The 15,748-nt window shown below is 49.9% G+C and overlaps 2 protein-coding genes across 4 annotated transcripts in view; both read left to right on the plus strand.

Annotated features, from left to right (window-relative positions):
- On the plus strand, positions 1 to 9,930 carry EIF3L (eukaryotic translation initiation factor 3 subunit L). The gene is made up of 13 exons (XM_082309641.1): positions 1 to 105; positions 197 to 245; positions 368 to 578; positions 1,184 to 1,263; positions 1,548 to 1,609; positions 3,005 to 3,074; positions 3,781 to 3,854; positions 4,822 to 4,993; positions 5,257 to 5,411; positions 6,205 to 6,375; positions 7,404 to 7,901; positions 8,938 to 9,018; positions 9,777 to 9,930. Exons 1-13 carry the CDS (start codon positions 73 to 75, stop codon positions 9,813 to 9,815), a joined length of 1,695 nt encoding a protein of 564 aa, XP_082165767.1. The 5' UTR covers positions 1 to 72; the 3' UTR covers positions 9,816 to 9,930.
- Positions 9,822 to 15,748, plus strand: part of MICALL1 (MICAL like 1) — a 24,802-nt gene continuing 18,875 nt past the window's right edge. Inside the window, exons 1-4 of one of the 3 annotated variants that reach the window (XM_082309639.1) lie at positions 9,822 to 9,852; positions 11,662 to 11,969; positions 12,395 to 12,575; positions 12,775 to 12,989. In XM_082309639.1, coding sequence (XP_082165765.1) covers positions 12,958 to 12,989 — 32 coding nt within the window. In that variant the 5' untranslated portion in view covers positions 9,822 to 9,852; positions 11,662 to 11,969; positions 12,395 to 12,575; positions 12,775 to 12,957. Of the gene's footprint in view, positions 9,853 to 9,962; positions 10,026 to 11,661; positions 11,970 to 12,394; positions 12,576 to 12,774; positions 12,990 to 13,531; positions 13,711 to 15,748 lie in introns of those variants that run through there. The other 2 variants (XM_082309638.1, XM_082309637.1) reach the window with 2 other exon arrangements.

The raw sequence follows: 15,748 nt of genomic DNA on the forward strand, positions 1-15,748 counted from the left end.
TCTTCCTGCCCGCTCCGCGCCGGGCCCGCGTTGCCGCCCGGAGCCCTTTCCCTGCCGTGCCGCGCCGCCGCCATGGCCTACCCAGGGGAAGACTACGACAACGAGGTGCGGAGCGGGGGGCCCGGGGCGGCGGGGGGGGCTCCGGGCGTCGTGTGCGGGCTGTTCGTGGTGACTCACTGCCGTCCTCTCTCCACAGGCCGCCTACGACCCCTACGCCTACTCCAACGACTATGATATGCACACGGGTGAGTGCGGGCCTCGGCCGCGCCGCCGCGGTGGCCCCTCGGCTGCGCCGGGCCTGCTGGCTCCTGGCTGGGCCCGGGCCGGGCCGTGCGGCAGCTGCCTCACTGCTCCTCTTTCTCTTCAGGAGACCCGAAGCAAGACCTGGCCTACGAGCGGCAGTACGAGCAGCAGACCTACCAGGTGATCCCCGAAGTGATCAAAAACTTTATTCAGTATTTTCACAAGACGGTGTCAGATCTCATTGACCAGAAGGTGTACGAGCTCCAGGCCAGCCGGGTTTCCAGTGATGTTATTGACCAGAAGGTGTACGAGATCCAGGACATCTATGAAAACAGGTACAAAGCTATCCTTCCTGTAAGGGAAAATCACAACTGTGATGAAAGTGCACCCTGCTCTTCCAAGGAAAGGCTGACTGCTCCATGTGTTGTTCCAAACTTAGGCTTTCTCTAAAATACAGCATGAGGTTTGATTTGATTACTGTGGGAAAAACCCAGCTATTTCCAGACCATTAGGCTAACATAAGTATAGGCGAGTTGTGACCTGTCTGAAGGAAAATACCAGTCCTGTGCTTAACAGGTATGGAGGCAGCAAAAAGTGACCTCAGTAGTGCTAGTTAGGCAGTTTGCAGAAAGCTGTGAGGTGTAATTGTTGTGTCTGTTCCCTACAGATACTCCCGCTCCTGCTTGTAGCTGTGTCACCTTTCCGTAAAGGGAATGTGAAAGTAACACACGCAACTGTGTCATACTTCAGGGATAAATTGAAGACTTTAATTGCTTAGTTTGCAATTCTCATTCTTTGCTTCAACACTGGACTTGCTAAAAGGGGATGGTGGTGGTGTTCTACTTTCATCAAGTCCAAGGCCTCTGTATTGTGATCTGTTAACTTCAGCACTGTCATTCTGAGAATGGTTTCTAATACCACATGTGTGTCTATCTTTCAGCTGGACAAAGCTGACAGAAAGGTTTTTTAAGAATACCCCATGGCCAGAGGCCGAGGCCATTGCCCCTCAGGTTGGAAACGGTAAGTCTTTTACTTTCTTTTTGCTTGTCACAGAGAGAAGGAACTAAATCACTTTTGATACATGAGTGAGCAGGTGCACGGCGTTGCTGCCGCTTGAGTCAGTTGTCTTTGTTCACTCTGGCAATTCCTTCAGTAGATGCCTGGCAAGAAGTCAAACTTCAATGAAGTATCCTTTTGTGCCTCCCTTTATTACTGTGGCAGGAGGAGCACCGCTGGCGTATCCGAGAGATCCGGTTGCCTGGGCCCTGTGGCTTGCTAATGTCCAGTTCTGTCATCTTTTCCAGATGCTGTTTTCCTCATCCTATACAAGGAGCTGTATTATAGGCACATCTACGCCAAAGTCAGCGTGAGTGTTTGTCCTGTGTCTTCCTGTTGGTTGCATGCTGGCTTCTTCGTGCTGTAAAACTTGTCAAATCTTGCTGCCACCACAGTATCAGTGGTTCCATAATTTTTGTAAGACGGGATTGGATAGGTTTATGAGCTGTAAGTCAAGTTGCTTTTAGGGAACCTTAAAATTCTTGCCTTTAGTTTAGTAAGGATTCGCTGATTGCTGAAAAGCAAGAAAGTCTTGACTGTCTTTCTGACACTCGTTAGCTGTTTCCTCAAGCTTGGTTGTAATGAGTGTGCAGGTTTCCCTGGCAGCTTATATGAATCAGAAGACCTGGTCTGAGTTTTCAGGAGACTATTATGTAAAAGTTTGTTACTGACATCAAATGTAGTGGTTAGTGAGGTAGGGAAGAAGGAGGTATTGGGAGGTAATTGAATTTTCTTTTTGATAGAGCTGTAATTGCAAGACCTATAGATCAGTTGCTTTTGCGTATTTCTTGGTGGCTCTTTGTTCTTCAGATTAGCAGGTGGGTGAGAAGGGGTGTCACAAGAGGAAGGTGCGTTATTTATGATTAAAAAAACTCATGGGGTCAGAGTGCCTTGTGGAGAGGGAAATATAGGCACCATAAAGAATACAGGGGAAGGACATGGAAGGAATAATGCTCTGTAAAACAAAACAAACCCCACTTTTTTTTTCTTAAGCTAATTTGAAGGCGGTGAGAAAATCACAGTAGTTCTTGGTTCTTTAAGGAAAGAAGCTGAACAGAGGCATGAGTTATGGGGTAAATAAGTAATAACTGCAGTTTTGGTGTGGACCAGAGGGTGGAGAAATGGGCACTTTAAAAAGGCTGCTGTATTAACCCAACTCAGGCTTTAACAGGAGAGACTGGTTTCTCAAGCTGTGCTGTTAGTGGTTCTCAGACTGCCCTCAAGTGTCTCCAGGTGAAACAAGGAAGATGATTCTAGGAAGAGAGTGATTCCCTACTGTGTTTACTGGTCTTTCACAGCATTTAGAAATACTGTCCAGTAGCAGAATTGTTGATTTATTAAGGCCTTTCGTGGGGGGAGAAGAAAGGAAAGCTGTTGAAGGTGATAGGAAGCTCTTATGTCTGGACAGCAGAGAGGAGGGTAAGGAAGGTTAATGCATCCTATTCACAGAAGGTTTGAATGCTCGATTGTCCTGGGAGATTCTACCTGTACATGAAAAGTCAGCCCTATTCTATGGGACAGTAGTGATACAATTTCAGGTTTTCTGGGAGGTGCTGGTGGGTGTCCTGGTTGAATATTGGCTCTAACATGTCTGAAATAGACCCTCTACTGCGGTGACTATTGACTGTCCTTCATACGCTGTTGCCCATAAACTCACTCCTGCTGCACTTGAAGCTAAGCAGACTGTACTGACTTCTCATTGCAGGGGGGACCCACACTGGAGCAGAGATTTGAATCCTATTACAACTACTGCAATCTCTTCAACTACATCCTCAGTGAGTTGCTGCAATTCATTTCTAGTTTGTGAATTTTGGAGAGGGAGAGTGGATGGAGAGGGCAGAGCTGGAGAAAGGGTCAGAAGAACTGGAACATGTTTGTTCATAGATCATATAGAGAGAAGTAGTCTACAAGCTTTCCATATGTTTGAGTTTGTTGAATGAAGAGTACTTTACATCCATGCATTTAAAACCACAAAAAGTGCAAAGAGTTTCCAGTGCTTCCCACTGTAAAGAAGAAAACTTATTTAGCTTTCTGTCTTGCTGAGAACTGCTTCACCTATCGTTATTAAAAAGAAAAATGAAGCTGTAAGTGAGAGAGAACTTGCAGTGTTTCACAACTGCTTACTGTTGTTGGCTCCCCTTGGAACAAATTTTAGTGTTTGCGAGTCCCTGCCAGACTTCTTGCGGAGGATAGATCGGTTAGGATAAACCCCTACAGTCTGTGTGCAGCTTCCGAGAATCACTGCTGCTGAGCAGTCACACTCTAGAGATTAACCCCATACATGCTCATATTCTTTAAAAGTGAAGGCAGTTGTGGTAGGCGAGGCTACATATCACCTCCCTGCTGGAAGCTTCATTCATCTGCTGCATCTCCCATTTCAGGGAAATTCTTGTGGTCTTCAATTTGTCTATTCCTCCAGTTCTACCACTGTTCTTGCTCAAGGTATTAAGCCTGTCATCTGTTACTTTTGTTCTCTTGCAGATGCTGATGGCCCTGCTCCTCTGGAACTGCCCAACCAGTGGCTCTGGGATATCATTGATGAATTCATATACCAGGTGTGTGACTGTAAGACTGGGCCATTTTGGGGTGGCCAGCGCTATGAATGTTTCATCTCCTCCCTCTCTGTGATTTTCATAGCTAGGATACCATTGCAGGTCAAAAAACTTTGGTGAGCACTGTTATTCTTGGGTCACCACGTAGATGAAGTAGTTGTAAATGTACAGATTTCTCAGTTACAGGGAGCTCTTTGGGGAGTCCTGGACTTCTGTTGGTATTTCTGTTTCAGTTGCTGCTTAAGAGATTTTTTTTTTTTAACTCGCCTTCATTTCTGCCTGATTTGTGCAAAGCAGCCTGACTGAAGTCTGCTATAATCACGAAGACCTTATGAAGATACTTGTTCAAACTGGTTTTATTGTGTTCTATGGTTTTAATTCAGTTTTGCATTTCTTAGTCAGTAGGGCTTTTATGCTTGCACTGAGAGATTGCTGACCTGATTTGAAATAATCTATGGTCTAAAATCTTGACGTTAGGAAATACTTTTCTACTTACTGTTCTGAGTGCAGCAATACAGATCTCAAATGCTATTGTTTTTTCTCTAGGGATTCCTTTCTTTAACTTTTTATTATAGAGCTGCCTGGACTTCCTCGAGTGCAGTCTTGTCAAGCCTGAGGATGAAAAAGGATGTGTGTGTATGCAGACATCTTATGACTTGGTCATTCTCTTTGCTACCTGTTCAGACAGCAGATTTGTATTTAGTTGCCTGTCCTAATTGTCTAAGAGATGCTTCTCTGTTTCGTTCTGTCTTCTGGCCTTTTCCCTCTGCACTGTATCATTTTTTCCCTAGGTGCTTTAAAGGTGGTAATTTGCCATTCTGATTGCCAGGTGATCTCAGATGAAACTTTTTTTTCATGCAACTTGTAGCTTATTGTAATGCATTTGTGTGATCAGCTTGTAAGCTTAATGCACTTCGCTGAACATCTCCAAACTAGCCTCTCATCATCGAACCTCTGCTTTTGCCTGTAGTTCCAGTCTTTCAGCCAGTACCGCTGCAAGACAGCCAAGAAATCTGAAGAGGAAATTGATTTCCTTCGTTCCAACCCCAAGATCTGGAATGTCCACAGTGTCCTTAACGTGCTGCACTCTCTAGTGGACAAATCTAACATCAACCGACAGCTGGAGGTCTATACAAGTGGAGGTGAGCTAGCTGGGTGATGCCAAGCGAGACTGGTGCCTGTGCTGCCTTGCTTGGATTTGACCGAGCTCGGTTAGCTTTGTTTGGGAGCTGGGTCAAACCATTAATCAGTGGATGGATTGACTGGGAACAGGTTCTGTTGGCCTTATGTGAGAAGTGCCGGTGATTACACTTGAGGTCTTGCTCCCTTTGCTTGTGAACATAGAGGTGTTGAAAGGGGAGCTTGCTTACTTGGAGGAAAGTATCACGGTTCCTTTTTTCCATAGGTGACCCTGAAAGCGTGGCTGGTGAATATGGTCGCCACTCCCTTTACAAGATGCTGGGCTATTTCAGCCTGGTTGGGCTGCTGCGTCTGCACTCACTGCTGGGGGATTACTACCAAGCAATCAAGGTTCTGGAGAACATCGAGCTCAACAAGAAGGTAATACAACATATTTTAAACCCTCCGTTGCAGTTTTCTGAAGGCTTCTGTTCAAACGTGCTGGTGAAAGATTGCCATAATGAATCTTCCAGCTGAGGAGCTGTTTGTAGCTGTTGTAGTTGTCAGGAGTTTGTAGTTGAGTGCAGCTGGAGCTTTGGCATTAAATCAAGCCATATGATAATGCCTGATGCTGTGGCAGTACAAATGCCTAGTTTTTTTAGGAGGTTTGTTGTGCAAGGCAGTGTTGTTATAGGGAATATTATTTGAACTGAAAGTGGTAGTACAATGGTAGCTAGCTGAACACATCGTTCCCACCTTCGTCAATGGCTCATTCTTTCATTTTTAATTCTTATTCTCACTGTGCCTACTCCCACCTTGCATGTTTTTGCCCTAGAATTGGGTGCTGCTTGTGGTAACAGTGGCTAACAAAAGTCCAGCTGCAACACGGGCTTGGCCCAAGGCTTGGCACAGATCTGTGTATGTGCTGTCTGGCACAGGACGTGGAGTGAAATAGAGGGAAAGGGAACTGAGCAAAGCAATGTTAGGCAAAGTGCAAGAGCCCTCTGCTTGCAGGAAGCTGAAACTGGAAAACATAGGAAATGGGATGATCTAACAAACAGTGAAGAAGCTGCTGCAGGGATGGGTGGGAGGTGAGGTATCCTGAACTAACCCACTCCTTTCTGTATTTGGGATGGGAGGGAAAGCAGAGGTGGATGGATTCTGGGTAACGAGCTGTTTGGATCAAAGGTGGTTGTCTCCCCTCTAACATAGCCTGTTGATACTTCCTTCTCAGAGCATGTACTCCCGGGTGCCTGAATGCCAGGTGACCACCTATTACTACGTGGGCTTCGCATACCTTATGATGCGGCGTTACCAGGATGCCATCCGTGTCTTTGCCAACATCCTCCTCTACATCCAGAGGACCAAGAGCATGTTTCAGAGGACGACCTACAAGTATGAGATGGTAAGAGACAGAATCGGTCCGTACTTCCCAAAAGAAAAAGCTGCTGTCTTCTTTCCTGCCCCTCCTCTGTCACATGATAACCTACATCTAATAGCCCAGCCTTATTTTCCTGGACCACGCTGGTGGTGGTGGTAACTGGGGATCCTTTGAACTCCTTTGCCATGTGCAGCAATATTTTCTCTTAGCTGTGTTAGTAGTTCCTCTGGTTGTTCACCATACAGTTGCCCCAGCTCCATCTGCACTCTCCCTCTAGGCAGTGTTGTTTAATGAGTATCAGCTGCTAATGATATTCTTGTCGATGCTGTTTCAAACTCAGTCCTGTTCCTAGTCCAATCCTGCATTTCTGGTTACTGCCATTGTCGGATATATTTCCATTATCAGATAATCACTCACAGACTGTTTCAATTCAGCATGGCTGAAACAAAGCTCCTTTCTCTTTCCACCTAAGCTGTCTCTGGTGCCTGTTTTACCCCCTGCTGCTGCTGTCTCCTTTTCATCATTATGATTCATTTCTAACTCTTTATGTAGCCAAATCCTGCCGTTCCTAATTCCATGACACTTCAAAAATTTGGTATGTCTGTTTCAGCCACACAGCTGTCTGTTTCATCCCACACTCAGACAAATCTTCCTTCTCAGTCTTCTCTTCACTGACCTCCCTGATAACTGTCCCTTGCCAGGAGTTAAACCTTGCCAGGTTGTTCAACTATCTGCCTTCCCTTCTCCTCTGCACTTTTTTGCACCAAAGCAGTCAAACCTGCTTCTGGCCATCCAGGTTCTGTATGGCTCTAGATACACTCTGTACTTTCCTCTTGTCCAACCCTCTTTTTCATTGATGAGAGCCTTTATACGGCATTCATCTGTCTGCTTTGCCCAGAGGCACTGCTTCTGTGTGCTGTCCCCCTTGAGCATTAGGACCATCCGTGCTCTGGATAAAGGGTCTGTCTCTGAAAAACGCAGCTCCCAGCTCCCTCTGGCACTATAAAGCCTGAGCACGTTGACGAGCTAACCGGTTCTCCTCTCTGTCTCAGATTAACAAGCAGAACGAGCAGATGCACGCACTCCTGGCCATCGCCCTCACCATGTACCCCATGCGCATAGATGAGAGCATCCACCTGCAGCTGCGCGAGAAATACGGGGATAAGATGCTGCGCATGCAGAAGGGTGACGCACAAGTCTACGAGGAGCTCTTCAGTTACGCTTGCCCTAAGTTCCTCTCCCCCGTGGTGCCCAATTATGACAATGTGCACCCCAACTACCACAAGGAGCCCTTTCTGCAGCAGCTCAAGGTCTTTGCTGATGAGGTTCAGCAGCAGGCCCAGCTCTCCACCATCCGTAGCTTCCTCAAGCTGTACACCACGATGCCTGTGGCAAAGCTGGCTGGCTTCTTAGACCTCACGGAGCAGGAGTTCCGTATCCAGCTGCTCGTCTTCAAGCACAAGATGAAGAACCTGGTATGGACCAGTGGCATATCTGCCCTGGACGGGGAGTTCCAGTCTGCCTCTGAGGTTGACTTCTATATTGACAAGGTTGGTATCTGCCCCTTGCTGGCTAGGAAATTCCTTCACCCAGGAGGTTCTGGAAGTGGCAGCATCTGGTTTTGCTCCAGTCTGTGGGAAACATCCCTTCCTTCTTTGCCACATGAAGTGCTTGGCTGCCCACAGTGAAGCTGCCCACTGCTTAATAGAAGTGGCAGTGGATGAACGGTGATGGGATATCGCAGGCAGCTTTGACAGTCGTCGTACCCAGAAAACAAAGGTCCTAAATGTCTTCCCCAGGACAGAGGGAACTGTTTGTCTGTCAGTGTTCTGGGGAGGTGACAGTTGGGTGACAGATAGGGCTGTCAGTGTGTCAGGTGGGATTGTCAGCTTTGCAGGTCTCCCCCACATCTCTCCTTTGCTTGACAAAGCAGGGATCTTGCCTGGTCATATTACAGGTCCATTTTTCACTGGAGCAGCATTTAGCCCTGTCTGCTCTCAGAAGAATCTGAACATAAGGTATGGTCCTTTCACCATCCTGTCCTTGGAGCTCCAGGCAGTAGGAAGTGCTGGAAAGAGTCTTTTAGGACTTCATTTTTTGAAGAAGATAGTATTTGGTTTCTTGCTAGGAAGGAGACCAGATTGCAACCTTGCTCTTGGTCCTTAGAGCAGATCTCTTCCTGCAGGGTCTCATGCTTTGTCTTCCCTGTTTACCTGAACCAGTGACTTGTGTCTGACTAGGTCTCCTGGCAGATAGCACGACTCTTAGCTGCTGGTAGAGGGAAGCAGAGCATGAATCGGTGTTGGGACTGTCAAACTGCTGCAAAGAGAGACGAAAATAGGCAGAGAGTGCAAGAATGTGGGAAGTGAATACAGTGTGAGTTTGGGACCCATCCCAGGCAAAGGTACAGGGAAGGCAGCCCGCAGAGAACTGAATGGTTGCTGTGGGACTAGCAGAGGTCAGGTATGCGTGATGCTGAACCAGGGCTGGAGTGGAGCCCCTTTGGTTGCTGCTCCCATTTGGCAGTGCTTGCAGTCTCCCCGCTAGCGCAGTCCTTTTCCTGACCTCATGCTGTTCCCTCCCCAGGACATGATCCACATCGCGGACACAAAGGTTGCTCGACGCTATGGGGACTTCTTCATCCGCCAGATCCACAAGTTTGAGGAGGTGAGGCCTGGGCGGGAGAGCTGGGTATCTTTGTAGGAAAAGTGGGGCAAGCATTGGGCTGTGCAGGGCCTGGAGGAGGCATGCTTGGTGAGACAGCTGTACAATGCCTTGCTGGAGCGAGCCCCAGCTCTGCGAGGCAGTGGGCAAAAGCAGGTGGTTTAAGTAGCAGCTGCCAGCCTTTGAGGAATGGTATGTTTTTGTGTGAGAAGTGCACATTCAGTTGAGCCACAGTGGAAAAGGAGGAGGGTTTTACCGTGTAAGGGTGCTGACTCCATTGTCCCTAGACAATTGTGGTGTTCCTGTCAGTAACACAACCAAAATCATATCTCTGCCTTCGTAACTACGGCTCTAGAAAGTGGCCTTAAAGATTTCTGGAGCACAAATGACTTCAGCGTTGTGTTCAGCCAGGAGGTGACATTCTGTCACTGCTCCACTCTCCTGACAGAGGCTGCTGCACACTGGAAACTTGGGCAGCAAAATCCTGAGATGTAACTTGGAGCGATACAGGATTGCAATAGCACGACTAGAAGTTTGCAACCTCTCTTCTCCCCACATCTTCCTCTGCTGTCTTGGAGAGGAGGAGGGATTTTTACTATTTCCCCTTCTACTTCGCACGCTGCCTGCACTTCTGCGAGAGCTCTTTTTGTCAGTGAGTTGGAGAGGAAGGAGTAGAGCCATTGGATAAAGGCTGCTGAGGGGAACAGTAGTGTATGTTAATCACTGTGTATTTTTCTGACCTTTGCTTTCTCTAATTCCAGCTGAATCGAACCCTGAAGAAGATGGGCCAAAGACCCTAAAACTTCTGTGGATGCAGTGATCAGCCTGAGCAGAGAAGTGGGTGGGAGAGATTATTCTCTTCGTGGCGAGGGAGGGGAGCTCAGGGTTCTGGCATTTCTGGAATCTCCTGTGACTCTGAAGGTTTTTTTTGTACTTAAATAAGCAGACTCGTTCGGCTCAAACTATCCTACGAAGGACAAGGCATCTAATAAATTAGTGGAATTTTGCTGGTGAGCATTCAGTATCTGATGTAGTCATTTATTTTTCCTCCATGGAAGAATATAATTGTGTCTGGAGACATGGGCAGCTGCTGTTTGTGCTCTCTTTGGTCCATGCTGTTGCAGGTAACAGAGGGGAGCAGATCTCTTTCCATGCTCTGTAAAGGCACTGTGCACAGCAGACAGGGAAGGCTGTGGAACTGGTTAACAGGGAGAAGATTAGCTGTTCCACAGTGTTTCCACAGGATATGGAAAGAAATGCAAGCTAGTATTATTCCTTTTAGCTCTTGCTCCACACATTGAATAAACCTGAGTTGTAGTTGCTTTCCTAGAAGGTTACGTTTTTGCCTTCCCACCCCTCTTTTTTTTTTTTTTTTCCAGTTGCTATGAAGTACCGATACTCCAAAGTGGATTGACATGTTTTTAAAGGAAGGGGGAAGATTTTTGTAAAGGTTCAACCAATATTAACTCTGGTCATGTGATGAGATGTCCTTGCTGGACATTGTGTTTTATTTCAGCGCAAGTGATGCCCAGGTCCTGGCCCTTAATTTAATGGAGTTCAGTTTCTCCAGAAAACTCCCTGAGGGTGTTTAATTTATTAAAACCCTTTAAATGCTAATTTTCCCAGCTCTCCAGCCACTTTGGATTCTTCAAGGCAAACTTGCAGTGCGTTGAAGGAGAAAAAAAGAGTGGAAAACCGGTCCTGTAAAGGGGAATCAAGGACCTGTAAATATTGGGGAAGAGAATGCAAAGAATGAATTGCATCTCATCTGCCCTCCACGCCCTCTCTCACCTCTCTTTTTGCAGACTGTCTTTAAATAGTTTGGTGTTTGAGTGGTAGAAACAGGTGCAAGAGAAAAACCTGTGTGTGTCATGGGAAAGCTACACAAAGCGTGCTTCATATATACCATCTGCCTCTTTGTACCCCTCTCTCTCATTCCTTTCCACTGAGAGAGGGTCCTGGCAGTCCAGCTTGGCTTCGTATGCGATTCTGTTTAGAAGTCAGGAATAATTAGCCTTTGTTGGATTATATGCTGTGTTTGAATGAGGGTCAAGTTTCTAGTGTCCTAGATACTGCTCAGAAGTAAACTGTGTTTCCTATCCCAAAGTCGTGTAACTCAGGCAGGCAGGGTACAGGCAGCACAGTGATATTAAATCAGCAACTCCTGTTGGCCTTCTAGCTGCTGCCGTTAGTGTTATGCATGCTAAGAACTTACTACCTCCAGTTCTGAAGGGTCTGAGGCAGCTGTATAGTTAAAAAACTAAAGGACTAAGATGCCACTGCGTTGCACAGCCCATGGGAGCTGGGTTCATACCAAGAGAATCTGCACTTTATTTTTAGGGCTGGCACTTTTGCTTGTGTGTATTTACCAACAGCAGCACAGTGAGCATAGCTGTCGACAGCAACTTTCCTACTTTCTTGTTATCCCAAAGCCTAAATCTTTCCCAGAACGTGCTAAAATAGATGTGATATACAACAGGAGAACCTCTGGCAGGGCAGTATCTCTGTGATCAGTTCTAGTTCATAGGATAGCGAAGAAATCCAATGTGTTACTGGTATTTGGTCTGGTTTTAATCTATGATTGGCATGTTGGAATTACAGACTTAATGCATGTATGTATCATCTTAAACCCTCCAACGGTTACAGGCTGTTCTCAGGTATGTGAATATGCTGCTACTTGTGTCTGTCAGAGCGGCTTCCAGAGGATGCACAGAGACCATCTGCCGGTCTGCCTGGCTCCACGCCTTGTCCGAGGGACCGTAGAAGGTTAACTGAGCAGGACTGGCACTTCGTGGAACGAAGCCAGGAAGAGCTTGTAGCTCTCTCACGGGGCGGAAAGATGGGCTCAGCGAGCTGCCGTGCCTGGCACTGCTTGAAGCTGGAGGAATGCAGGGTGTTCAGCAGCATCAACAGAGCCCTGCTGCTGCTGGAAAGGCGCTCTGCAGGGAGGCGGGGTGGGTTTGTTAGAGCTTGAGCCTTGCCTGCTGCAGCAGCGCTTCGTTAGTGGAAGTATTCTCAGGCGTTTCTGGTCAAAGCGGTTTTATCAGAGGGAACCCCACAGCACAGGGTTATCTGCTCTGTGTCTCTGTCTCTGTCCTGCAGTTTTGAAGGGGGTGAGTGAGACTATGGACCCTGGATAAGACACTCAAGAAAACACCCCTGATCCTGCTCTCCCTCAGGATACATCGGGAAGTCGCTGTCGGGCAGGTCTGGGGGATCCTGAGAAGCCAGCTCCGTTGCTACAAAATCGAAACAATGCTTCATTTCCTTTTTCTCTAGCAGTAGCTTTTCTTGTGATTTACACCGCAGCTTGTCTCGGGCACTGAAGGGGGAGGCTGTGCGAGTCATTTGACGAGAATTTATTTTTCACTTGTTACAGCTCTGGGGCCATGGAGCGATAGAATGGAGCAGTGGAAGGAGGGTGCTAAGTGTGAGATCTGGCTGGAGAAAGGAATATAGAGCCCATTAAAAAAAAATAAAAAATGGAGAGACGGGACTCCTGACTTGGGACTGGCAGCAATAAGCTCAACATCTGTGTGATGGATCAGCCTTCCACAGAGGTAGCTATTGCTCCCCTTTGCCTAATTGCAAATGAAGAAAATGTTTAGCAAAATTAAGTAATGTTTAATAGCGTGCCCCCCCCGCCCCGTCACTGTCAGACCATCGCACGGGACGTGCAAGCCAGCTCTCCCGGCGATCCATCTCCTTGGTCTTGTGGGTTCCTGAGATTGTATCGCGCTCTTCCTCCGCGTCTTCCAGGGCTTCCTGTGAGGTACCGCCGGCGACTCCAGGCGCCCTGACCCTCGCAGCCCTGCCTGGCCCCGCGCCCACCCCGGCAGCCACCGGCCTCCCACACGTCCTCCGTCCTCCGCTGGCGTTCCCGCGTCCTCAGCGGCTTATGCCCCTAGGACTGCCGAGAGCCGCCCCTGCCTCGGGCGGCCCATGGCGAAGCCTGAAGGGGATCCAGAAATGAGGTTGCCTGGGGTTTTGTTTTCCCTTTTATCCGAAGTTAAACTTCAGTTCAGTCCCAGCTGTTTTCAGTTCCTGCTTGCAGTTGTCACCTTCCTTCAAGGACTGAGTAGGGGGAAAAAAGGCTGCAGGGCTTTTTTTTTTCTTCTTTGTTTTTGCCCCAGGGCTTTTCTCTGGGAATTCAGCCTCCCCTCAGCCGGGGCGAGCCACGGGCCGGCTGTGCCTCCCCACCCGCTCGCCTGGAAGCAGGAGGCCCCGGGGACTGTCGTTATCGGGTGCTGCTCTCTCCCCTCTTTTCCTGCCCCGCCGGCTGCCCAGGGTCTGTCTCTGCCCCCACCCCGCCGTTTCCCAGCCCTTCCCCGCCTCCTCGCCAGGGGAGCGGGCGGGCGCCCCGCCAGCCCCGGGGAGAGGCCGGGGGCCTGGGCCTGGCCCCGCCGCCGGCCCCGGGACCCCCTGGAGGCCACGCCCCTTGGAAGCCACGCCCCCTGAGCGCCGGCCACGCCCCCCCGGAGGCGCAGCCCCGCCCCTGGGCTCGCGACGGCGGCGGGCGGCGGCGGCGGCGGTGGGAGCGGCCGCCCCGATGTCGGGCCCGCGGGGCGCCCTGCAAGCCTGGTGCCGCCGGCAGTGCGAGGGGTACCCCGGCGTGGAGATCCGCGACCTCAGCGCCTCCTTCCGCGACGGCCTGGCCTTCTGCGCCATCCTCCACCGGCACCGGCCCGACCTCCTGTGAGTGGAGCGGCGCTGGCGGTGCAGGCCTCGCCTCGCCCGTCGCGCCGGACGGGACGACGCGGGGCCCCCGGCCTTGCGGTCGCTGGGGGCGGGAGGATGTGGGGGCCCGGGGGTTTGGGGTGCGCCGGGAGCCCCGTTTGTGGAGGTCCGTGCCCCTCCGCCGCTCTCCCGGGGGCTGGCAGGGCGCTGGGGGAGATGGAGGCGCCGCGGGAAAGGGCTCCGGGCTGGCTAGCAGGGAGGGAGGGAGGGAGAGGTCTCCCTGTGCGGGGACACGGAGGGGCTGGGAGCAGGGAATAGGGCAGTGGCTCTGTCGCCATCTGAAATAACTGGCTGTGGGGATGAAGGATGCTGCGTTTCAGTGCATGACTTTGTGACCCGGGCTTGGAGACCCGTCACGGTCAGGGTTGGCAGGAGTTGTGTGGTTTAAGGCGGAGGAGAGCACGGAGGTGGGCTAGCTCCGGCCTCGAGCTCGCGTGCTGGTACTGCCGTACGCCCAACTGGGAGCGGTGCCTGTCAGGGAAGAGGCATGGCACTGGCAGCTGGGCGTGCGGGTGTTTCGCCTCAGCAAGAGGTGGGCATTCCCAGTTCCCAAGGACCAGAGGCCTGCCTGGCACAGGGACATTCCCAGCTGCCAAAGGCAGCCACTCTGAAACATACAGAGCCCTGGACCAGGTCGCTTCATGCATTTGCTTCCAGCTTGTTTGCTGCAGATGCTGCAGTGAAAGCAGGAGGTACTAAATACCAGGAGGAATATTGAGCCTTGCTAGCCTCCACTGGGAAATGACTTGGAGTTGAGTTTCCTCCATCAGCCTCCCTTTTGCACAGTGACGCTGAGGGGGAACATGAGTTTCAAGAGGCAGCCAGTGAGTTTGGGCTTGCTTGGGGGCACGGTGTCAGGCTGGAGAAACTGGCTGAGCTACTGAAAGGAATCTGCCCTGACCTGCCGCCCGCCATAACCCTGCGTGCCCTGGCGCTGCTGGGAATCCGCCTCCTGTCTGCTCTAATCTTTGGTAGCCCTCGCAATGCAGGTAGGCATTGCCCCACCTTGCCGTGCCTCTGGCATGCACGCGCTCCTTGCCTGTCGGCAAAGCCGGGTGGTGCATCCCCTGTCACGTTCTGCTCCAGGACTGGTGGTTCTTCCTCTGAGGTTCCCTGAAGTGACCAAATTCTCTTTTCTGAGCTGGCCCCGGAACGGCCTTTTGTCACGACAGCAGCCTTTAGCAGGCAGAGGGTTGACAGTGACTCCACTGTGGAGCTGCGATGTCCGTGAAAGGGCAAAACAGGCCTGTGTTCTTATAAGCAGAAGCCAAACAGATAGGCTAGAAAGCGAACTGCTGCATGCTGTGTTTCAGGTGGCTGCCACAAAACCCTCCGCGTGGTGTTCAGGAACCACCAAGAGCCAAGACGTACGGTGCCTTTGCATCACTCTGGGTCTTGAGGGAGCTGTGTGATCTTGTATCCCAGCAGCTCCCGGGTGGTGTAGCTCACTCTGACCATCTAGGATAGAGCCTCTGAAAACACTCCCGGTCGCAAGGCTGCTGGAGGGGAACAGGCAAATTAAGGACAGGAACACTTGCAATTACTGTGTTTCTGAAATTTTTAATTTTTCTTTTTTTTTTTTTTTTTGGTGAGCGGCACAGTAACTGGGAACTGAAAAGCAGAGGTTCAGCAAAAGCTTACCATAAGCACCACTAAAACCACCTGATAGTGTCCTGTTAACCATATTTACCATCCCATTAAGCAGCAGCCGCTGCTCTTAAGTTGTCAGTGGGCTTAAATCTGCTCTTGGCAGATGTCCTGACTAAATGCTTCACAGGTCCTCTGCACGAGCTGTAGTGTAGAGACAAAGCCCAGGGCCTTACAAGGACATGGCATGTTGTAGAAGGATTTTCAGAGGGTGGTCAGGCGAGTAGCATCATTTCATCTGATTCCAGCTTCTTCAGCCTGTCCCAATTTGGAAGTGGGAAGATCAGATCAGAGGCAGTGAATCTCCTGATGGCGGAGGAAAAGTAGTTGCCCTTCTTTTCTTCTAAAG

Source organism: Platalea leucorodia, assembly GCF_965183815.1.
Source record: "Platalea leucorodia genome assembly, chromosome: 4".
NCBI lineage: Eukaryota > Metazoa > Chordata > Aves > Pelecaniformes > Threskiornithidae > Platalea > Platalea leucorodia.

Coding starts and splice junctions, on each gene's coding strand:
- EIF3L (XM_082309641.1), top strand. CDS start 73: ATGGCCTACCCAGGGGAAGACTACGACAACGAG. Junction 3,075..3,780: donor TCTCTTCAACTACATCCTCA/GTGAGTTGCTGC, acceptor GTTCTCTTGCAG/ATGCTGATGGCCCTGCTCCT. Junction 4,994..5,256: donor GGAGGTCTATACAAGTGGAG/GTGAGCTAGCTG, acceptor TTTTTTCCATAG/GTGACCCTGAAAGCGTGGCT.